Source organism: Typopeltis vanoorti, chromosome 12 (assembly GCF_054136105.1).
Source record: "Typopeltis vanoorti isolate ZY-2024b chromosome 12, IOZ_Tvanoo_1.0, whole genome shotgun sequence".
NCBI lineage: Eukaryota > Metazoa > Arthropoda > Arachnida > Uropygi > Thelyphonidae > Typopeltis > Typopeltis vanoorti.
This window is the reverse complement of record NC_143560.1, coordinates 20,260,012-20,286,058: the sequence shown is the minus strand read 5'-3', so window position 1 is coordinate 20,286,058 and position 26,047 is coordinate 20,260,012. Positions and strand designations below refer to the sequence as shown.

General features: G+C 34.9%; 1 protein-coding gene across 1 annotated transcript in view; it reads right to left on the bottom strand.

Annotated features, from left to right (window-relative positions):
- Mau2 (Mau2 sister chromatid cohesion factor) overlaps positions 1-26,047 on the bottom strand; it is a 299,360-nt gene that overhangs the window by 63,794 nt on the left and 209,519 nt on the right. Inside the window, exons 13-14 of the mRNA XM_090401244.1 lie at positions 13,689-13,816; positions 5,679-5,756 (exon numbers count right to left, since the gene is read on the bottom strand). Of these exons, the coding sequence (XP_090257370.1) occupies positions 5,679-5,756; positions 13,689-13,816 (206 nt within the window). The remainder of the gene's footprint in view (positions 1-5,678; positions 5,757-13,688; positions 13,817-26,047) is intronic.

The window sequence follows — 26,047 nt, the reverse complement described above, 5'->3', positions numbered from 1 at the left end:
CTTCTACTAAGAATTTCATAAATAATGACACAGACTAGTTAAAACATGAGATTGGCTGACTAGCACATTGATAGTTTTTCTACCAATTTAGATTAATTTTTAATGAAAGGGTTAGTAGAGCCTTTGTTAAGTGTAGCTAAAAAGAGTAAGGAAGAAAGAAAATTAATAATATCTGCCACCAGATAGGAAAAGGGGGGGGATAAAATTTTGAATGTTTGAAAACCCACACAACCTAAGAGCACGAGGATGCTGAGATATTAGTTATATGTTTGTGAATCCAAACAAGTACTGTTGATGAGGTTATTTGTTTTTTTTATGAGTATACCAACTGGATTTTTATGTATCTCTAAGTGAAGGCATCTAACAAAGGAGAAGTAATTTTGCTTTCCTTAGTAATAGTGTTTGTGATTATTGTTATTACTGCTTACTCCAAAAATAGTTATATTAGTATTACCTCAGTTTTTCTAAGTATTTACTGTTTTATGTCTGGTATCATTTTAATTTGTTTAGGGATAAACTTTTTGCCGTTTTTCCACACTTGCTACAAAATCAATTTTCAAATAATAGACGGTCTAACTGAAAGAATGAACCCTTTATAAAAATCTTTCTGTATGATTTAATTCATAGTTTCAAAAGGTTAAACTATAGCTATTTTGTCCTCATATCTTTTATGTATATGTGGTCAAATTTTTTAAAGTTAGGCTATCTTTATAACATTTATTCATTATGAAGTCATTTAAAAGCATCTTATCAATGTCTCCATTTCTCTACAATACTTAAGAACTGCAAAATGCACCACTTCTATACTACACGATGTGAATATCAGAGTCACTTCTAAATCATTTCAGAAATTTCAAAGCCTTTGAAGATTTCACAAAGTCATGTATTCCTTTCCAGACAAATCCTGGTGTCTATAAAATTAAACATGCTTACATCGACTTATGTATGCTAGACTGGGAGAAGCTAGAGAAAACTTCAGAAGGGCACATGCTGCAGCAGCATCTAAAAAAACCCCCCACAAAATGAACTCCCTAGTTTCAATGCCATATCTCAAAAGTAACTTCTTGTATCAGTGTTTCAAAGAATTTAATAAAGTAGTTCACTTGCACATAGAAAAAACAGAAGCCAAGGTTTCAATTTGCATGATATTTGAAAATCACTTACACAGTCTTTCAAGCACATTGGACCTATACTATGCCAACAATCACTGTACAGAAAACAATGAACTCCAAGTAGATGTGGCATACAGATATCCTACTCTTAGCTTTGAATTGCTTCCAAATCATTGAAACTGTTATATTTTTTTTTTCACTTGAGTACTTACTTTTAGCCACGTGGTTAGCCAAGCAGTCACAAGCTCCCTAACCATATGCCTAGGAAAGGAGTATCCTGCGTTTCATTCCCGTCACTGACGTAAGGAGCTTAGGATTTTTCTCAGATATAACCAGGTTAGCCAGTCTTGGGTGTGGACTGCAGGGTTTTTCTCCCCAGTTTATCTGGGGTTTTTCCTCCCACAAGTAGGCAAACCGGTCCCGAACACATAGGATAGACATAGGATACCTCCAGGAATAAGGAGTAATCAACCTATTCCATAGGATTTCGGTTCCGAATGTCTACACAGTAAAAGGTGTAGGTTTATGCATAAGCGTAAATCAGGATCAGGAGGACTTACTTTTAAATTTGTGCTTTTTAATTGCAGTAAAAATTCATTATGATGCTGCTGTAATCAGAAAGGTAGTAATATGTGCTTTGTTTAAATATATAAATTAGAGTATTCTCTGTGTCATGGGATAGGAAAAATTTATGTCTGCAAATACACCAGAAAATAAATGGGAGGAAGGGAATGGATTTTATGCAGTTACTAAGGGATAATTACCTGAGACAGTATATGATGGAATATATTAGGGGTTTGAGAGTGCTTGATCTAGTGATTGCATTTGAGAATTGGTCTATAACAAATAGCACCACATTCCCACCAATTGGTAAGAGTGATCATATGGTCTTGACCTTGGAGGTGACTAAATGTGTAGAATTTTCAGTTAAGACAGGATGTACGTGGAATTAGAGGACTTGGAAGTATGACAAGTTTAGGAGATTGCTTGGATCAGTGCCATGACATGTAAAACTGCAAGTGCTGGATGTTGATAGGGCATAGGAAGTTGTAAAGGAGAGTAAATCAAGTTGGAGTTAAATGGATGAATAACACCATTAGGCTGGAGCTGCAAAAAAAGAAACAACTGTAGAGGGAATTTAATGAGAAAGGTGACCTACAGGTACACAAACAGTACAAGGTACAGGTCAGAAGAGTAACTAGTGTGATAAGAAAGGCAAAAGCAGATCATGAAAGGAAGTTAACAATGCAGGCCAAAGAGAATCCCAAACAGTTCTTTCAATATGCTGCAAGTAAAAGAAAGAATGTATATGGCAGAATGATTTTAAAGAATGCCAATAGTAGGGAGGTAACTGAATCAGTCGAAATAGTAGAATTACTAAGGGAACGAATGTTTTGCAAGAGTACATCATTCCATATCATCCATAGTATATCATTCATATTGTAGTAACGAGGGAGGTAAAGGCTTATATGGAACTGAGGTAAATGAAATGAAGGTGCATAGCACATGAGAATATAGCTGTGGGATGGATGGAATGTCAGCTCAAGTTTTGCATGAAGTGGCAGGAGAACTGTCAGTGCCGTTGACCATATTGTTTAATCTAAGTCTCAGCTCTGGGTTAGTCCTGAGGGGGTGGAAAGTTGGGAAAAGAGTTCCATTGCATAAAGGACGCTCCAAGACTGATGGTGCAAATTACTGACCGATCAGCATATCAGGAGTCTTCGTCAAAGTATTGGAGAAGTTGGTCAAGAGCAAAATACAGGAATGGAAAGATGGAAATTTTCACACATTTTTGTGTGAAACTCAGTAGAATTTTTGATTGAAGAGATTGAGTGGCCTATGTGAGGGTGGAGAAGGTTAGATAAGAATCTTGATAACTTGTAAGCTGAACTTCTGATACAGTCTACGACAGGTCTAAGTGGAACATTAGTTTTGTGTAGCTTAGGTAAGCCATAAATTCTAGGTCTTGCATGATATGTCTTAAGTTTTTTGATTGTTCCACTTAGACCTGTCGTAAACTGTATCAGCAGTCCAACTTACAAGTTATCAAGATTCTTATCTAACCTTCTCCACCTTCACATAGGCCACTTAGTCTCTTCAATCAAAAATTCTACTGAGTCTCATACAAAAATTAAAGACATTCAAGTATCAAAAACTGACTTGTTAATCAGCTTCGACATTGTCTCCCTCTTCACAAACATTCCCCATAAAGAAACAATAGAATTACTAACTCAAAAATTTCCGTCTGATATAGTTGAATTGTTCAAGTTTGTTATTGCATCAGGTTACTTCACCTGGAGAGGTCAAATTTACAAGCAAGAAGAAGAAACAGCAATGGGATCTTCTTTATCACCAAACCCAGCAAACTTGTTTCTAGAACACCTTGAAGAAAAAATATTCACTTTTGAACCCAAACCAAAAATTTGGTTAAGATATGTCGATGACGTATTTGCAGTCTGGGATCATCCCAAACTGTTTCTAGATAAAATTAACCTTCTTTATCATCGCATCAACTTTACGTTAGAAAAAGAATCGCCACAGGGTATCTCCTTTTTGGATTTATACATCCAAAGAAAAGAAGACGGTTCCATCACTACGTCTGTCTTTTGCAAGCCTACATTCTCAGGTCGCTACATTCACAATTCTTCCACTCATCTCATCATCCATCTCAGAAATCTGACATTATTAAATCACTAGTTTCCAGAGCACACAAATTCTGCTCCTCTGAAGAATCTTTAAACCAGGAATTAGAAGTAATCAAAAATACAGCCATCCTAAATGGATAAAATCTGAAAACAACTCAAAAAATCATCAGTCACTTCACACACATCAAACCAGACAGTAAGAAGTCCATAAGATTCCCATACAATATGTCAAAGGCATCTCTGAACATCTTTCTAAAATTATGAAGAAATACAATTTTGCCACTTCTTACAAACCTATCAACCAAATTTACAACTTGTTACCTTCTCCTAAGGACAAACTCTCACCTTTGATGTTGCCTGGCATTTATGAAATTCCATGCTCATGCAAATTGTCTTACTTTGGACAGACAGGTAGGTCTGTTCAGAAATGCATCTCGGAATATCAAGACCACATTCGTCTCTTTAAACTGCAAAAATCTAGCCTCTCTCAACACGGAATTGAAAATCCAAACCATAGGATCCATTGGGAAAAGTCTAAACTTTTACATAGATCTTTATATAAACATGAACGTTTATACAACGAAAGTTCTGAAGCCCTACTACACAGACCAAACTTAAACTGCAACGACGTTCTTACTATTCCTAAAGTATGGGAAATTGTCATACAAAATTGTGTTAAATAATTATTATTTTTTTTTTTTGTAACACGTTATGCACGTTTAATGAGAATCATGCACCCTAACTGTATGTTATTCCTATTATTGTTTTAAACTACTGTACTGATGATGTCCTAAGATACTTAGGATGAAATATTTACCATTAAATAATTTTCACTGTGGTTAATACGTGTGTTTCTTTTAATTATATTAGAGAGTTAGTTTATTCAGGAGTAGAGTGCAAAAGAAGGACTGTGACTAGTGTGCCACAAGGCTCTGTTCTTGGACCACTACCGTTTAATTTGTACATTAAAGATATAGAAAAGTCTGAGAAGAACTGTTCAGTTATTTGCTGGTGATGCCAAGTTGGGTAGAGCAATAGTTAATACAGATTATGTCAAAATTTTGCAGGATTATTTGCATAGATTGGCAGACAGGGAAAAGGAAAATGGATGTCAATTTAATGTGGCAAAGTGTAAAGTTATGCATTTTCGGGTGAAAACATTACCAGCTGTATATCACATTGGTGGAACTGTATTCCAGGAAATTGACGAAGCCAGAGACTTGGGAGTGTTAGTGGATAGGGAGTTAAAGTTTAGGGGGAGCATAGCAAAAGTGGTTCAAGCAGCTCATCAGATCACTTGGTTACTGAAGAATACTTTAATAAGCAGAGACAAGCAGGTTATTCTTCCTCTTTATTGAGACTTGATAAGACTCCATCTTGACTACTGCACGCAGATCTGGGTGCCAGGGTTTCTTGGTGATGAGGATGAGGTAGAGAGGATCCAGAGGCGAGTGACCAAGGTGGTAGCAGGTCTATGAAATGAACTTTACAAGAACAGGTTGAAAATTTGTGGGTTACAGAAACCAGATGATAACCAGAAAAGGGGTGATATGATTGAGACATACAAATTACTGAGGGAGTTTTACAAGATTAATACAGAGTAAATTTTTTAGAACAGGTGTGTTAGTGGGAGAATTAGGGGCCATTCATGGAAACTAAGTAAGAGTGTAGTTAGCAAGGGTGTTAGAACTAGGTTTTTTGCTTGGAGTAATGAACGAGTTCAAAGCAAAGTATGATAGATAATGAGCAAGCATTTCATAGCTCTTGACACGATGTTTAGGGCCTCCCTCGATGAGTCTAAGGACTCCTTGGAGTTGCCCGTAATACTACTACTATTACTAATAATAACTTACAACTGACGATAGATGTGAGAAAAATTTCATTTAGCAATTTAGACAGTTTGGTATTTGGAGTTACTCACTTTGCATCATTGTATCGAGCTTGGAAAAAAGCATTTAATCCATGTACATAATAAGCTGCTGCCCTTAGGCTATGTGATCTGCAAAAAATAAATCAATAAATAAAAAAAAAACTATTAAAAATTAGACAAAACAACGTGCAACATGAAACAAAATTCTTTAAATGTGAAACTATTTTTTTCTGTTTCTATGTGAATTATCAGAGTAGTTAAAAATTAGTTTCCCTTGAAAACGGAAATCTTTTTATAACCGATATTTAATATATTATAAAAAAGCAAATGCGTTATATTATTCAGTAAAAACAAATAGTTTACTTTTCAATGTACCTGATTTTTGGTTATAAGTTTTTTTTTCCCATTCACCTTTCTTGTATACTATTTGTTGGAGATGTACTACTGTATCTCCAACTGTAAATTTATCTTCTGTGATAACATTCAGAAAATACAAAAGTTCATTTTTAAACCACAAATTACACAATAACCACATTAATTAACTTTAATGAAATGAAAGTACAGATATTGTATTGAAAATAACAGTACATCATCAGTGTGTAGAAATAAGCAAATCAAAGAAACGGGAATACAAAGTACATACAACAATTGGTGGTTTACCAATTAAAAACTATTGACACATGCTAGAAATTAATATTAATAAATAATATTATTAAAAACTATTTTTGATAGTTACATAAAATAAGTATCTCCCAAACTTTTGGGAGAGACAATCATTCCGATTCAGCCTTATGTAAAGGAACTTCGCAACTTTCTTTGAAAAGGCGTTCATATTTAAAACTGCTTATATAGAGAAGACGAGCTTCATCCCACCGGATACTGTGTTTAGTGTCAATACTATGTTTGTGGCACAACATTCTCACAAATCTCCCCAAAAAGTTTGGGAGATTCTTATTTTATGTAACCGTCAAAAAATAGCTTTTAGTAATACAGAATCCATCAAAAAAAATGTATAGACACTTCAGCAAAAGAAAAACCTGTATAAAAATTGTAATACTAAATTTATACAGACATCAAGGGATGAATACAAGTTGCTTTTGACTTCTACAATTACACGAGATGCTCAAAGTGGTTACCATTAGCCAAGATGTCTAGCGGGATTGCTGCGCATGCCTTTTCAATTTCTTTCTGAAGGGCCACAAGTGTAGCTGGTTTTCTATGATACACTACATCCTTTAGAGTCCCCCATATTAGAAGTCCAAGGGTGTTAAATCAGGAGAATGTGTGTGTGAGGGGGGGGGGGAGAACTCAACTGCACCTCTTTGTCCTATCCATTGTCCCTGCAAACTTTCATCGAGGTAAGCCCTCACGTCTTGGGGGTAGTGCACATCTTGTTGGATGAGAAATTGATCATTCCCATAAAGTGCATGAATGGCAGGTGAAATGGATGTGTGTGGCATGTCTAGGTACACTTGACCAGTAACAGTACCTTCAAAGAAGAATGGTCCTATGAAACCCCCTAGATGATAATCCACACCACACACTGAGCCCCGGTAAATTGATTGCCTTGTCCACATGAACGCCCGGATTTTCTGAAGCCCAGCAAACACAATTATGCCGAATCATGGTTCCATTAAGCTTAAATTGTGCTTCATCAGACCAAATCATCTTCCTCATCCTCATCTACCCTGTGTTGAAACCACTCACAATGCCGCAGTCTTCGATCAGGATTGTCTTCATTCATTGCAAGTAATAATCTTGGGATGTAAACTTTCCATTTAGCTGCTTCAAGAATGCGCGTTATGCTTGCACTGCTAACTCCTGTCTCGTGTGACATTGTGTGGTAGATTTCTATGGCGAGCATGTAAACTGTTTCAACACCATAGCCGAGGAAGTAGGACTTGTTGCTGTGCGAGGCCTCCTGGATCTTCCCTTGTGCACATCACGTACGGTACCATGGGTCTCAAACTTATCACGACTACGTGTAATCGTCAGGCATGTTGGAGGTTGTGTTGCAAACTCATACCTCCATTGTTGTTGAACTTCACCAACATTCTCAAATTGAAATACCACTTTAAAATGGTCTTGCATTCCTTGAACGACAAAAGTGCCTCAGCCATTTTGTTTGACTGTCCTACCAGTCATGTGTTGATGCTAGTATTCATGTGAGTAACATCTTTTGAGAGAACATCATACTACACATTGCTACCATAATTCGATCCAACTTAGAAAAAAGTCCATAGATGACATCTGTTAGTGTGTATAAATTTTTTTGACGGACTCTGTATTATTTATTAATATTAATTTCTAGCACACAGCAACATTTTTAATTGGCAAAACACTGACTGTTGTATGTACTTTGTATTCCTATTTCTTTGATTTGCTTATTTCAACACAATGATGATGTACTGTTATTTTCAGTAACAAATATCTGTACTTTCATTTCATTGAGTTAATTACTGTGGTTATTGTATAATTTGTTGTTTATAGTCATGTCACAGGTACCTTTAAAGATTAAATGTTCATGTATTCATAGTGAAGAATTTATGGAGACAACACACATGCTACAATAATTACTTTATTTAACATTAAGCAAGTAACAATCGATGTTTATCGATTGTTACTTGCGTAACAATCGATGTTACGCAATGTAATTGAGTAACATCGATTGTTATTGAGGTCATCATCAGGAAAACATACATATGTATGTTTTCCTGATGATGGCACATTTCAGAAAAAAATTGATAGAACACTACTTAAATACAATATCAAGACAACTTTCAGAAAAAGATTTATTCTTTCACCCCTTATGGCAGAGTGAAATATTTAATTGTAATTAAAGATGTGGAAACAAGGGACAAACTATTACAGGGTTTTACTTTCGAAGGTAGCATAGTTATTCCTGTAATGGTCAGGAGCCAGGTAAAAACAGTAAAAATCGAAATATTTCCGATGGAATATATAGAGAATAGTAATGAAATTCTTATACAGACATTTTCAACTTCTACCTTAGTAGAACCTTCTGTGGGACCATAGGCACAAATAAGTCTCATTGTCCAGTTCCCCATTCTCATATTTGACCACATTACTCTACTTGAGACTGACTGCCATTCAAGAAGATTATTTTATTGTATTTGAATTTTGTACTGAATATAACATTTTGTATTTATTGCTCAGAAAGATCTCACCAGTTTTTGTCTTTTTTGTTTCAGTCACCCCTATTATGTCGATCTGGTACTTATCTAATTCCTCAGCTAGCTCCATTTCTTTGCCATTCAGGCTTCTTATGTTGATAGTACCGATCTTTAACTCTGGTGATGTTGAGTTGGGGTTTGTTTTCAGATTTGTTCCAGTAGCTGGCTTTTCGCTGTTCGCCCTGGTTCCCTGCCGAAAACAACGGGGGCTTGTTTAACCGGGCGAAGCCCCAGCCGGCATGAAATTTTGTCATGCCATACCATCATTTTTTATTTTGGTTTAACCAATAAGAATACAATTTGGTCGGCTAAATCCCAAACTGCCAGCCCATCCTCGTTCGTTCAGTATCCAAGTAGATACCCAACAGGGTGCACCACGAGAAGGTGAGGATTGGATATTAGGTCAGAAGCCCTGGTTGGTTCTCCACATTCCTTTAAAGGCTATGTGGAGGTCTCCTCTCAGTTATCAGCTTTAACCCTTAAGCACTCCCCTTATGAAAACCATATCACCTAAATGTCTTCTATTTTCGGCTTCACAAAGACGGGTCCTTTCTACGTCATGTTTAATGACAGCTTATTAATGTTTCTGGCTGTGGCACACTAATTTCTGCATGTTGAGGAGGAATGGAAGCTGTTCAGAACAGCTGTCATTGCCTCTGCACTCTCATGGTGTGGCAGAAAGCGGCTCGGCGTGACAACGGGCAGTGAGAAAAGGACACCTTGGTGGAACCAAGAAGTCCGAAAAACTGTCCGGGCAAAAAAGGAGTCCTACCTAACATGGCTTAGAGTCAGGTCACCTGAGATGCGTTTGTGGTATGCTGAGGCATGAAAAGCTGCTGCTAAGGCTGTAAAGACAGCAAAGCAGAAGGCTTGGAAATCCTTTGGAGAACGATTAGACTCATCCTATGCAAATGCAAACAAAGTATTCTGGCAGACCATCCGCCGCCTTTGAGGGAGAAAATCGTGCACAGCAAGGGCAATTAAGGCCTCTGATGGTGCACTTTTAACAACCGAGAAGGATATCCTCAACAGATGGAGGGAATACTTTGAGAGCCTTCTTAACCTGGGTGGCCCAGCAGTTATGGACATCCAAGAGGTGCAGATCAGGGCAATGACTAGTCTCACAGCAGAAGAGGTCCATTTAGCAATAAAATCGTTAAAAATCAGGCAAGGCTGCTGGCGATAATGAAATTCGGCCTGAAATGCTAAAAGCCTTAGATCGAGACGGTGTTCTCTGGCTGACTTGAGTGTGTCAGGCTGCTTGGATATCTGGGCAAGCACCAAAGCAATGGCAGACAGGCATAATAATACCAGTCTTTAAGAAGGGAGACCAGAAGGATTGCAGTAACTATCGTGGCATCTCTCTGCTCAGCATGCCTGTGAAAGTGTATGCTAAGTGCTTGGAAAGACGGTGCAGGAGCATAGTTGAGTCAAAGTTCCAAGAAGAACAATGTGGATTTCGTCCTGGTAGAAGCACAACTGACCAAATCTTCACTTGAAGGTAAGTCTTTGAGAAATCTTGGGAATACACCAAGAATGTCTACACATGTTTTGTGGACTTAGAGAAGGCATATGACCGGGTTCCTTGGGATAAGCTTTGGCAAGTAGTACAGGAGTATGAAGTGGATGGTCAGCTATTAGCTATCATCAAGTCCCTGTATGAATGCCCAGAGTTTTGTGTCAGGGTAAACAGCACAGAGTCTGAACCTTTCACAGCCTCCGTTGGCCTCCGCCAAGGGTGTGTTCTGTCACCCCTCCTTTTCATAATATTTATAGACTGGATGGATAGGCACAGCCGAGGCAATGAGTGTGTCAGAATTGGAAAATGTGGCATTGGACGTCTGCTTTTTGCAGATGACCTAGTTCTGCTTAGCTCTTCCACAGATGACCTCCAGCAGACCCTGGATAGGTTTGTAGCTGTTTGTGCAGACGCCAGAATGAATATGTGTGTGGCCAAAACTAACATTTGTGGTCTCAAGACAACCATCCCAGTGCACTCTAAATGTAAGTGGAGTCCCAATGAGGCAGGTGGAGAAGTTTAAATACCTTTGGTCCATATTCACGAATGATGGAAAATGGGACGTAGAGCTAGATGCTCGAATTGGCTTAACAAGCTCAATATTGCAGGAGCTTGGCCGTTCGGTAGTATTGAAGCGGGAGTTAAGCCAGAAGGCAAAGCTGGCTGTCTTCAATACAGTCTATGTCCCCATCCTCACCTATGGTCATGAGAGTTGGGTAATGACCGAAAGAATGCGGACACGAATCCACACAACTGAAATGAGGTTCCTTCGAGGGGTTGCAGGGCTGACAAAACTCGACAGAGTCAGAAGCTCTGCAATTCGGGAAACCCTGAATACTGAACCGCTGCTTCTCCATGTTGAGAGATCACAGTTACGTTGGTACGGGTACCTGGTCAGAATGCCACAAGAGAGGCTCCCTCAGCAGGCCCTCTTTGCCAAACCAGAGGGTGGGAGGCCACGTGGAAGGCCAAGGACTCGCTGGATAGATTATATCCAAAACCTTGGGTGGATACGTTTGGGAATCCCACCAGAATACCTGAGCTTGGTGGCAGAGGATCGTGACCATTGGAAGTTCCTCTTGCAGCTGTTGCCCACACAACCCAATTAGGAAGAGTGGGCCTTGAAGATGTATGTATTATTTCTTTATTTTTGTTGCACCTGAGGTCAGGTTAGCATAAACGATTCAAGTAGTTAGATTTAGCTTATTTTTGTGTGGTGTCATGTAGCTTGTCTTGTTCAAATGTATGCTTTCCTGATGATGACCTTGATGTAGAGGCCGAAACATCAAGGTCATCATCTGAATATTTACCAATACAACCCAAAAGTAATTGCTCTAACAGGTGTTTTTTTCTCCATAAATCTACACAATGAATGAAAATAAGAGAGAGATATAAAGGTGATGTGATATGAGAAAATGAAGACATATATGCAACTTATTTCACCTAGCAATTACAACAAAGGCAGAAATTATTCAAGAGGAAGGTAATCAAGATTAAATATCAATACTTTTCAGAAACCTGAAATGAGGAAAGGCAGTTGGAGTAGATGATATTCAACCAGAAATGCCTGAATATAATGATCAAGAAGTTTTACAGTAGTTTCACAGTTTCACTGCATATTTAGAAGGCATGGTCAGAGGATAGAATATTGACTGGATTAGAGTTCTGACAGCATCCATCTACAAAAAGGGAAAGAAAACTGAATGTGGAATTACAGAGAAACTTCCCTACTGAGTGTTTCAGGTAAGATTTGTGCAAAGCCTACTTGAGAAGAGACTAAGAAAAATTGTGAAAGCAAAACTTGTAGAACAAGTTGGGGTTCAGGCTTAAGAAGAGGAGGTCCAGAATCAGGTTTTCACTTTAAGACAAACAGTTCAGAAATCCAAGGAATATAACAAGGATCTGTATCTGAGTTTTGTAGATCTCAAATAGGCATATGACAAGACACAAAAAAATGCTGTTCAAAACACTACAATTATATGAGTGTAAACAGGGCATTATATCAAACAATACAACCCATATAAAGTTGTAGGTCAGCAGTTAGAAAGATCTATAAGAAGATGGTTTGATGTAAAATTAGGTGCGAGACAAGGGTGCTCATTATCTCTACTGTTATTCATCATCAATATGGAGCATAATAGGGTCAAGTGACATTAGGCCTGATATCAACATTAGATACTCAACTCAGCTATTTCTTTTATGCAGATGATTTTACACTCTTAAATAAATCAAACAGGCTACATAATTCCTTAACTAAATTGAATAATGGCTATAACAAATTTGGCATGAAAATTTACAATAAAAGAAAGTCTATAAATATTCGCTTGAACATTTAAAACATTAGCTGCATAATGCAAAAGCTACCTAGAACAAGTATAACATTTCAGCCATTTTTTAGTGAAGATGGCAAATTAAATATAGAAACAGACGACAGAATTAGTAAAGCTTGTATGCTTAGGATAAACTGAAGAAATTTATATGGAATAAAGGAATAGGGAATCTCATCTAGGACATGATTTGTTTGGTTTTTCCCTTTCAGTCGTTTCCGACCATAGGTGACTTTGTAGGCATTGCCCACAAAGTATTCCTGGTGAGATTTTTACAGGGTAGTTCACCATTGGTTTCCCCAACGCCCAATTTTATCCGGGCTTGGGACCAGCATATGGCTGGGACGTATTCATGGACTGTAATCCATGTGTGTTAACAGGGCCGGTTTGCCTGGTTCTGGGGGACGAAAATCTCAAGTTTCCGGGTGAAAAAACCCCTCCATCCGGATGAGAGCGGCTAACTCACATTTAGTCAAAAGAGACCAGATAAAGGTTCCTCATGTCATCACTGACAGGAATCGAACACAGGTCTTTCTGACCAAAGGGCTTCATCTATACCGACTGAGCTATAAAGGTTCTCTAGGACGTGAAGAATCTTTATAGTCTTTTCAACCAAACAGCTAATCAGCTGTAGTGAGATTTTCATCATTCAAGACAGATAAACCAGTAGAATACACACAACTGACAGAGCAGATTGTGCAGATATGATTAATTGCCTAGCACAGCATTAATTAGGTTTACATATGAAGTCAAAGTTAAGTTACCTTGACTGGGATAGATAATTCAGTTAAACATATTAGGGGAAAAACGAGATGAGAATATACCAAAAAGGTAAGATGCTGTAACACTTGAATGATAAATAATTTTTGTTAAATATTCTAAGCCTGAACAAAATAATATTTAAATTGAAAAATAATGGCTTTTCATTTTGAAAAATATAAAACTTCAGAATAAAGATAGTTTATAAAACACTCTGCAAGTAAGTAGGGTTAATGCATATAAATAAATAAATAAAACTTACACTAATGGTAGAGTTTCGGGATTTAGCCTGTTCAGAAGATCTGCTAATTCTTGATCTCTTTTACTTCTTAAATAAACAATAGCTAGATTTAAACTAGCTAAAATTCTCAGTTCAATGGTAGCAGTACTCTGGGGAAGGAAAAAACAGCATACTTTTTATGATTCATTATGAGTAAGCTTATATCAACTTTAAAAAAATAAATTAAAAAAAAAATGAGTCAAACCTGGTTATTTATTAAAGATCAATGTTTCTCTGATACATTGATCTTTAATAGTTGTCTATATGTCTGATAGCATCATCAGGAAGATATTTAACATAGACCAAAAATCAAATGTTTCCCGACAGCCATTATTTTTCCTACGGTTGTTGGGAAACATTGAGTTTTTTGTTTGTGTTAAATATCTTCCTGAAGATACTGTCAACCACATAGACAGTGAACAACATCAGAGAAACCTTACTCTTTAATAAAAAAAAAAAAAAAAAAAAAAAAAGGCTATAAGTGAAATCTGGTTAGTTCTTAAATATGCATACATAGTGTATGGGAGATACTTAAGAAAAAATTGTTGACAGCAAGGACAGATTGTGTACCGAATGAAGAAGATAAAGCAATTTGGAATCAAATGGATGACAAAAGGAATAAAAGGGGAATTGAAGAAGAGATTATGGAAGGCATATAAAGAGAGAGAGGGGTGGAGAGCAGTTACATGAGGAACATAAGGCTCAGGCTAAGAAAGTGACTAGCATTGTGAGAGAAAAATTAGAATATGAGAGGAGACTGGCACAGCAATCCAAGGAGAATCCCAAGGAGTTAAGTTTTTTTGCTATGTGACAAGTAGGAGGAAAAATGATAGTGGATGGATTATCTTGCAGGATGGAGATGTGGAAACAGGTGATCAACGCAGACAACATGGTTGAACTATTTAACGATCACTTTATTAGAATGTTCCATCCTGGTACTTACTAACTACAGGCTTTATTCCTAGAAGGATAATGAGTAGCAAAGTGTTAGAAATGAATGAATGAAGAGGATGTATTTCAGATATTGAGTAAACTAAATGTCAATAAGGTAGAGGGAACTAGGGTGGAATTTCATGTGTTTTAAGGGAATGTGCTATGGAAATGACTGTGCCATTGCCTTGACTGTTTAATGAAAGTCTTGTAATGGGGCAGGTTCCTAGAGAGAGGAAGGGGAGTAAGATAGTACCACTGCATAAGGTTTGTGGTAGAATGGAGGTATCAAACTATAAGCCTGTTTGTATTGATAAGATAAGATGATGCCCTTAAGGCCCAAAACCTACATGGACTGATTTCCTTGTGCATAAATTGCATGAGTACTTCCCCTGGCTGATGGAGAACAAAAAAAAAAAACAAACAGACAGAGTTTCTGGGAAGGGAAATCCTGTTATCTCTGTATGAGACCAATTAATTCACCTTCAATCAAAATGCTGATAAAGGCTTTTGTGAATCCTAGGAGGGATTTGAGTCCAGTTCTTTCCAACTAAAGGGTGTCATTGAAAGTGGTCGAGCTGTGGTGAATTCACAATACCATGTAAAAACAAGATCTACTATGTAATTTATCAAGTGCTGATATTTTAATTGATTAGCACGTTCACAGCATGTCAGCAAAAAAGGTGCTAGAGTCAAGTAACTTTTTATGTGAATATCAACAATAAAAAAAGGCAATAAATATAGAAACTCCAGTACTACAAATGAAGCTAAGAGGCTAGAACCATGAATCCAGCTCTAGAATATGAAACTTTTTTTTCAATAATTGGAGGTAGGAGGCAATGGGAACTGTATGACATGAAACCTAAAAGAAATGGAAATAATTCAAACCACAATGGCAAAAGAGAAATAAAGTATTGGGCTGAAGCAAAAGAGAAATAAAGTCTTAGGCTGAAGGTGGTCTCAGAATAAAAATATCTTGAATTTCAGATGAATAAATGCAATCATACTTGCTAAGAATGGAAAAATGCATCATTACTGATCATAACCCCAAAAATAGTCTCTCAAGATTTCTAATAGCTTCTATGCAGTATCACTGTTTTAATTCTATGTGAGAGGGGATGTCCAATGCATGGCCTCTTTTAGTACAGACTTGCCAACATGATAGTAACTTATTTTCTTTAAGATACAAGTTCTTCCTATCAGTCCAAAGCAGGTTCAGCTGCAGGCACATGGTACTTTGCCATGTGCCTGCATTCTTCGAGGAGTTTATGAATTATAATTTACCAGATACAAGGGCACCGAGATCATGCAGTAGTGAATTTATTATCATTATTGCCAAAAGAAAAAGCTATCAACATCAAGTTATGACCATAACTTTAATGTTGCAATCAGACAAGCCTAAATTAGAAATTTTCCTCAAGTAAATATAGTTGACTCTCACTACAGCAAATAGCACTATAACTATTGAAAATTTAAGAGAAAATGTTTTATGACTGAAGAATGTGCAATTAATAACCAGAAAATTTAATTAGTCTTTAAATCTATTGACTGGCAATCTATTGATTAAAACAGCATCTCTTTTCAAAAATCACCAGAGCAACTTTTAAAAATAAAATTGTTTGCAGCTTCCTCAGTACAGAACACCCTTATATAAATACTTAGGAGGTATATAAGAATTCTGTGCTCTTGTGGTTTATCCTACATAGGACAAACAAGCTGTGGAGTTGAGGTGAGAAAGAAGGAACATGTTGCAGATCTGCCATGGTTGGCTGCAACTTTGAATCTACCATAGGCATGGATTCATTGTGAAGAATTTATGGAGACAAAAACACAAGTGACAATAACTTTGCTTATAATTAAGAAAATAACATGACATTTCAACCTCTATATCTAGGTCATCATCATCAGGAAAAACACACAAAAGTAACAAATCTAAATGGCTTGTTAATCATTTACCTAGGCTGACCTCTGGGTAACTTTTGGAGATTGAGGAGGGAGGGGGGGAGTTCAATCTCCACCAAAAGCCAATCAGTGATAGCTGGCCCAAAATATCATTAATTATACATAGCATCTGGTGAAGAAAGGTTGCTGAAAAGTGCAGTCATCTCATGGGCTCTAATCCTAACACTATGTCTGTCTGAAAAATAGTGCAAATTCTATGGTTGATTTTCTTGAGTTTATGGGAGGAAAACCATGGGTTTCTGGCAGAAAAAACCTGTTTGTCCATGCCAGAGATCGACTAACTCAAGAACCAGATGAAAAAAGGCTTGGTAAGAGTTCCTGTAGTTGGCAAACTAGAATAGAACTTACAATGCTCTTTCTTAAGGCGTTCTAGTGCAATGGACAGCACATGTCACTTCCAATGAGCTACACAGGCAAAATAAATATCCTGTAAACTGCGAATACTTACTTATTATTATAATTGAAGAACAAAGTAAAATCATTTTTTTATACATAATAAGTATAATAATACTGTATATGATATTAAAAAAAGTTTATAGTGGAACTATATCAAACATCAATAGAGTCCTCTTATCTTAAAATTTTTCTTGTGTTGGAGTTCTTCCATCATGTTCTAGATGCTATATGAGTCACAGATGAGTCCTCCAGATTCTTGGAATTACTAATCCATCATTCTTGTTGAAATCAGGATGGTTCAGCATCTCACAAGCTTCCTTGAACTTTCTTTCAAACCAGGTTTTGGTATGGTGTAGGGACTTGTTGCCTTTTCAGTAGATTCTGTGACATATTTGAAGTCCATGGTTTGACAGGCCTGTTTTCATGACAGTAAAAGAATTTAATGTCACATTTGCGATCGTCTTTTCTTATTGGGATAGTGTGCTCTGTTCCCCTATGTAGGGTAAGTTGCAAGTACAGTGAATTTTGAAAATCCCTGGGTATGTATTCCCAGGGATTTACATCTATTCGAAAGATCATCTATGCATTTTTTTTTTTTTTTGGAATAGAATAAATCTATTCCAAATATCTAATCTATTTGGAATAGATTGCATTCAAAGAATCTGGAAGACTCATCTGCAACCTATATGGCATCCAAAACATGATGGCAGAACCCCAATATGAGAAAACCTTAAGATAAAAGGATTGTAGAGATGTGCTGGATGCAGTGCCACTATAAACCCTTTTTTTTTTTTTTTTTTTTTTTACCATCTGTATATTATTATATTTATGTATAAAAAAAATTATTTTGTTAAATAATTTATTTGTGTATAATTTTTTATTTATTTATTCTATTATTATTATTTTTTCATCAAAGGTCAGGCTAGGGTAAATGATTAACAAATCATTTAGATGTATCTTACTTTTGTGTAGTGTCCTGTGCATATGAATGTTTTCCTGATGATGATGATGATCTCGATATAGAGGTTGAAATGGCAAGTGTTATTTTCTTAATTATAAATAAAGTAATTATACTCCAATTGACTGTTTTTGTCTTCATAACTTCTTCACAATGAATGCTGATTGCCATGTAACCTTGAAAGAACAAATTGCCACTGGCATGGATGTTTGTGATTGTCTTTAGGTGGGAGACCACCAACATGTTTATTGGAGGCTTAAAGTGGCTTGAAAAACTTCCATGTTTGATCTCTAGAGCAGGTTTCTCTACTATATAAAACCAAAATTTAAAAAATACCAAAAATTTATAAAACTGATAAAAATGGAAAAAAAAATCCTTAGCTCACAAACGGTACAAAATGTACTATAGGTTAGCAACATAAAACAGATGTTGAATATAAAAAAGAAAGATCTAGTTTGGCCAAGCATACCTCTGATATTAACCATGGTGTTGATCAGAGCGTTTCAACCATGCCTTATTTAGAAGAAAATTTTTACTCCAGATTTCTAATGGAATCAGTTACAGTAAGTCATTCATGCAGATCACTAAATAAAAACCAACGACTTATATTGACATATGGAAATCATTAATTAATTTTTTTCACATTATAGACTTCAATTTCGCTAACAATTACCTTCAATCATAAGCTAATGCATGCCATGTGACATAAAATTTATTTATTAACATGAATTTATTTTTCTTGTAAGATTAAAATTTCAGTGTTTGGACAATTCTGTTACCTATTTATATATTTTTTATATTTATAAAGTAGTGATGAACCCACCTTTTTTTTTTTTTTTTTTTGATGAAACAGGTGGGTTTAAGTTTCATATTTTAACAATTAATTAACAAAAATTCAATTTTCTTGTTGTTCTTAAACTATTGAAAGTTTCTGACCAAAGTACAACAGGAATAATGCTATGACAAAAGAAATTTACTATATCCATTAGAACAAACTATTCCTGTGGTCTACGTTTGCTATAGTGAGAATGATATATTCCTAAAAAAAAAACTCTTAAAAGTATGCACAGCAGTGACAAAAACTTTATTGCTGCAAAAATGAAAGTTAACACTATTGCCATAATGAATCCTACTGGAGACTTTTTAATTCTTTAATACGACTATTATAAATTTTCAAGTTTATATTTATTTATTGTATTTTTTTTTTAAATGCCATTTCAGAAATGTTATGCAAGAGTGACCACAATTCTGAGTTTAGAATTCCAAACAGTTCCTCTGGCAGAGCATTAATACTATTATTTGTTTTGGAAAGCTCTATCTATTCAAGTCGTGCAGTCTGCTTCCATACCTACAATAAACTCAACCTTTTGTATACATACTAGGCTTTGATGACCAACCTTTGCTTTGTTTTCACCAAGTCATAAACTGTGCCAGTATCTCATCCAATTTCAATTTCCACTCAATAAATGTTCATGGTTTTTATGTGATCTCCATATAGAATAGTCCATTAATGCTGCAGAGTTGTATTGTGTACTATTCTACTCTTTACAATATTAATTCAGAGCACCAGACAAGACAAAACTAAAAACTATGTAATTTATTAAGCTTTTGATATTCTACTGGATTTAAACCAACGTGATTGAAATACAATTTTAATTTATTTATTATTCTCCCCTCCCCATATCAATCCAGCACATCAGAGGTTTCAAAAGTGCACTGGCACTGTATGTGGGTAGGAATTAAGAAAGAAAAAAAAAGTCTATTAATACTCTTTTTAAACAGCTGGAGATTGTAGTCTATTAGAAAAACACTTTATCAGAAGGTGCTACGGAGAATAGAAGTAGATAACACAAAAGAGGAATGTAGAAATTATCTATAATGATTGCTTTAATCTGGAGGACTGGAATTTAATAAAATTCAGCATTTAACATTTTTGCAGTGGTCAGTGTCTGCACATGTGTAAACCACCAGCAAGAACTAGCTTTAGCTTGTGTAGGCCGAGTCTGTGTTGGGTAATTACATTTTCACAAAGCTTATACAGCAAGTTCATTACAAATTTTTTAGTAACATTTTTTTGCAAAATTAACATTTGTGAAGTGTCTTGATGATACTGAATATCTCAAATGCAATTCAAATTGATTTCAAGTTATATATTTTCACATACATCTTTTTGCTTTATGTATATTGTAAACAGCTTTTATACATATTTTCTGGAACTGAAAATTTGAAAGAGGATGTTAGGACAAGTGTGTTTAGTTAGTATGTTTAGTGCTATAACAAATCTGTTCTGCTTGCATGCATCCAGCATAGAATCTGTGAGAGAGGAGCATTTTTCATCATGAAGTGTCATTCCAGTTGTCTATAATTACAGTAACTGTTGCCAACTATTGTTGTAAAATGTCTCTGTATTGTATTTAATGATGCAATAAAACTACTTGTTTTTCTTGCTTCTGCAGTATAGCACTTGTTGAGACTGGAAGATTTTTCAAGGTATAGGAATATTTTTATTACAGTCTTCGGAAACAGCAGACATAGTAAAATTAATATATTCCTGAATAAAAGTGAATACTCTTATGCATTATAAGAAATGGCTGATGTATAACAAAATATTAGCATATGAGAGATATCTATTATTGATAAGACAGAAGAGCCACTAAAAAAAAAGTATTGAATAATTCACAAAAGGGTGGATAATTTCTGATGGTGATCAGAAATTATTTATGTATTCTATTACTGCATAAAAAGTGTATACTGATCCTTAGTAAACAAAATAATATTCTTAGAAAACTAAGCAAAATATAAATAAAACAGAGAAATAAATACAAATAACAAGCACAACAAATTTTACAAGATAATTTGCTGCTCCATCAACCGATATGTATTCTCCTACCACACCTAACTGAATTGCCTGATCAATATTATTAGTTTGTTAGATTATACCCCTCACCCCATATACACACACAGTTATTTACTGAGCTACACAATGCATAGAGGTTATTTCTACTTCATCCTTGTCAGTAATGAGATGGTGAGCTCTTGTTCCTAGTGAAGAAATAATACCCAATTTTTGAGGTCTGTCATGATGTTTTTGGTTAGTTATTTATACTTTGCAAACAACCTCTTCTCATAAGTTTTGCCATCATAAATGTGCAGCTACTCACTCTGCCCAGTAACTTACAGGACACACACATATAATATCACAAATGTTAATTATTAATAATTTGTTTGCCAGTAATGAAAATATTTCTATTCACACTTGTTCTTTCTCTCCTTCATATTTCCTATCCTTACATGACTTCTTATGGTTCACATATTTACACTTTTTAGCAATTAAAATATACCAACCAAATATAGCATTCTCTTAATTGTTTTTTAATATATCCTTAACCTCCTTATTGGCAGAAGTGAATGAAATAGTCAGATCACCTTAGCATTTCTCATGGATCAAAACATCATCGGCATTCAATCTTTTATCACATAATCACCCTCCTTTGCTGTTAATCACATAACGGTGATTGTAGAGCCATTAATGGATTAACTGTAATGGCATAATGAAAAATTTTTTCATTACACCACTTAACTTGAAGTCTAGTGTGGCTACTTGGAATTCCCTCACCCCTTCAATATTTTAACTTTTTGCTGCACAATTTATTATGTCTCTTCCCAAAAATAAAAATGAATTTCATATGTGCAAAAATAAATAATCAATACTGAAATGACCACAGATCAGCCTTTACAATAAATTTATTTAGTAGTAGTAAATTTGTTGCCTTTTATTCTTCAAATTGGTGTAATGGCACAAGACGATTTATGTTCTTTCATTTTTATTTGCAGAGAAAATCATTATGTTAATTATTTATAATTTTTTTCAAATAACATTTATCGACATAAATATAAACTTTTGTTTTCTTTCCTTGCAAAAGAGCATTATATGAATCAGAGCGCTTCAGTTTTAGAAATGAGTTTTTCTGTTTTTATGAACAACAAATGAAGTTTGCATTACTTGCTTTCTGAGCCCTCACCCCTTCAATATTTTAACTTTTTGCTGCACAATTTATTATGTCTCTTCCCAAAAATAAAAATGAATTTCATATGTGCAAAAATAAATAATCAATACTGAAATGACCACAGATCAGCCTTTACAATAAATTTATTTAGTAGTAGTAAATTTGTTGCCTTTTATTCTTCAAATTGGTGTAATGGCACAAGACGATTTATGTTCTTTCATTTTTATTTGCAGAGAAAATCATTATGTTAATTATTTATAATTTTTTTCAAATAACATTTATCGACATAAATATAAACTTTTGTTTTCTTTCCTTGCAAAAGAGCATTATATGAATCAGAGCGCTTCAGTTTTAGAAATGAGTTTTTCTGTTTTTATGAACAACAAATGAAGTTTGCATTACTTGCTTTCTGAGGCTTCTTTTTAATATCAAAAATTCATATCCAGTGATATTTCAGCAAGAACTACTTCACCTTTTGCTTAAAATTGCAACAGATGATTTTTTTTTTGTTGTTGGGTGCACATTCCTATGATATCCAGTGCTTAACCACTGTCGATATGTTGAAAATATGAAAGATATCCTATACAGATTGATTCAAAATTTATGCTCCTTTTAAAGATTTCCCCTCTCCCTCCTTCTCTGCTCCTGAATTATAAATAATTACTCTATATGCTTTTCTGTTGGTGTGAAAGTTTTCACAGACAGAATTTAAAATCTATTACTTCATTTTACCATTTTGACAAAAGAAATAAGGAAATAACATCATTGTATCTGTCAAAGCCAGTACTTTTAATTCTGGACTACTTGTAATTTGCAATCTACAATCAGTTGTTCAGCAATATGCTGAAATTATTCTGTTTTAGAAACATCATGCCATATTTTCACTATATAAAACTGTTTACATGCATGCCACAAAAAAGAAAGTTAAGTAGTGTTAATTTTTTTTTTCTTAAAAAAATTATAAATATTACAACTTTTACTGCTGTTAGTTGTCACTTCTAAAATAAGCTTAGAAATATTAGATAATCCTCTCAGTTGGAGGAAAAGGCTAAAAGCTTAGATTACACTCCCTGCTAGTGAGAAAGACATGAGAGAACACTTCCGCCAGAAGTTACACTAGAAAGTCTCAAGCAGTAGTGCAGAATCCATCAGGAATGTCTTGTTTTGTTTTCAATTGTTGATTAGCAGACATCCTGAACAGAAATACTGATATTTCTTGTAGAGATGATACAGTATTTATGTCAAAATACACTAGTGTCCAAAACCTAAGGATGAACACTATTTTTGAAGATTAAAACTGCAAATTCAGACAAATCAGCTTGTGGCAATTTGTATATGCCATTTTCTTATAGTACAAAGACGAAATTACTGCACATTTGAAAATGCATTTACTAATAGTTTAGATAGGCAGTTTGACATTACTTTTGCTACTATTACACTAAAATGTATGAGCATGTTCTCCAAATGATTTACGTTTGTAACAATTGTCTTGTGAAAGATTGGCCAAGTGGCTAGTGTATCCGCTCTTCAATCAAAAGGCTGTGGGTTCGAATTCCGCCGTGGGCATGGATGTTTGCGATTGTCTGTGAAAATACTAGTGGTGGTGGACAGTAGATGGCGTTGGTGCAAGTGATGATGGCATTGATAGTTGCTGTTTGCTGTAGTTGGTGGATTGAGTGGTGGAGACGGAGAGCTATGGAGTAGGTGCCCTCTCTCGATGAGTCTTTGGACTCCCTGGAGGTGTCACATAATAATAATAATAAATATCTGCAGATTAAATAGTTGGGTAACCCCTCAGAAAGTTGAACAATTATGTAATGCATATCCATCTTTTTTTTTTAGAAACTTTAAATCTTTGTTTTTTTCCAAGATGACTGTTTGAAATAATTTATAATTTTGTTGATAATAAAGTGAAACTATGATAATAATAAAAAAGAAAAATATGGAGTATTTTCTTTTTCATTGAGTGATTTTACAATGTGCTTTCTTTCTTTGTTTTTTTGATAAGAAAGTGTACATTATTATTTTCATGTCACCTTTGCCAACTGAACATCTGAAATAATTATAAGGATGACATTAATTTAACTGTAGCAGAGTTGCAAAGAGTTAATCTGTTTGTTAACCCCTCTTCTAGAGGGGTTAACAAAAGTTAGAAGGCTTTAACACAATTGATCATATTTGTGCAGTGAAATAAATAATAGAAAAAGCAGAGGAAAACCAATTGTCTCCCTGTTTAGCCTTTATTGATTATGAAAAAGCATTTGATTGCGTCAAAACTAATGCAAAAATCAAAGAACTCCAGAATCAGGGAGTTCATGGAGAATATATGGACCTCATATATGGAAATATATGTGGTATATTTCCTCCTCAAGGAAATATACCACACTGCAACAGCAACAATCCAACTTCACAAGAGTAGAAATAAAATACCAATCGAAAAGGTGTCCAACAAGGAGACTATTGCCGAAAATTTTACAGCAGTCCTTCAAGAAATATTTAATAATATAAACTGAACAAACCTTGGTATAAAAATTAATAACAGAAACTTAACACACCTAAGATATGCAGATGATATCATAATTTTTGCAAACACTCCAGAAAATCTTAATATAATGATAGAAGACCTATATCATGAAAGCAGAAGAGTTAGTCTAAAAATAAACAGAGAAAAAAAACTAAAATCATGTTTAATCATTTTGTAACACCAAAAAACATAATAATAGAAAACAATTTCTTGGAAAGAGTTTCTTCATATACATACTTAAGTCATCTCAATGATCTAAACTGTGAACTCCAAAAGGAAATAAATAGAAGAGTTCAACTTGCCTGAAGTGCATTCAGAAAACTGAAAAGCATTTTTCAAAACAATGATGTCCCACTTTGTTTAAAAAGGAAGAATTTAACCAGTGTATACTTCCAGCCATTCATATATGGTAACTTGGTCTCTAACAAAAGCACTGGCAAATAAACTAGCAACAACTCAAAGAAAAATGGAGGGGTTGATGCTAGGCATCACATTAAAAGATAAGAAGTGAAACACCTGGATAAGAAGCTAGACTCATATCACTGACATCATTCTTCACCACAAGCGACTAAAATGGAAATGGACCGGGCAACTATCTAGAAGAGAAAATGAGTGATGGACCACCATACTAACAAAATGGATTCCAAAAGAAGAAACAAAGCTGAGGATATCCTATAAAAGAAGGTGGAGTGATGAATTATCAAAATTTGTTGGAAAAAGCTGGTCAACATTTGCTTGCCAAGAACAGAGAAAGGTGGAAGGAACTGGGGGATGCCTTAGTCCAGCAGTGGACAGAATATGGCTGAAAAGAAGAAGAGTTGCAACCTTAATGACCCGTTGACGAGTGAACTGTGTTACCTGGAATTTCATATATTTGAAAATTGCAATTAAACACATTCGTTGTTTTCAAGGTATACATTCACTTTAGAAGATGTGTTACTGAAAATATCGTGAAATTATTTTCATGCTACTTTTCAAAACGCGTGTTAAATAATTATTTTAAAATATTCCGGAAAAAAAAATGCTATCAAGCAACATTTATTGAAATAAATATGGTTTGAACATTACTTTTTTTTTTCTTGCATTATCCTGATCTATGGAACCATCACACTGTTACGTTTACAGATTTAGATGCACTGTTGTTGTTTGCGAACAACTCTTTCTGTTTTTATGAATAAGAAATTATGGTATATTGCATTATAGTCTTATTTTGAGGCTAATTTTTAAAATATCAAAATTTATTATTTAGTAGTGTTTCAAAAGAACTCTTAGTTGCAAAACAAAACATTATTATTGTTGTTGTTGTTTGCAGAGTGCTCATTTCAATAATAATAATTCTGTTTCTTAACCAGTGGAAAACATAAGGAGAAATTTTAGGTTCATTTTGAAGTATTCCAATCACAACTTCTTCCCTACACAACCAAGACTGATCACAACTGAATTACAAATATTTACTTTCTTCTAATTTTGCATTTCATACTTTTCACAGTGTGTATTTCACATTTCAGTATCCAAAATCTATAACTTCATTTTACTCATAAGAAATGAAATTACATAATTATTC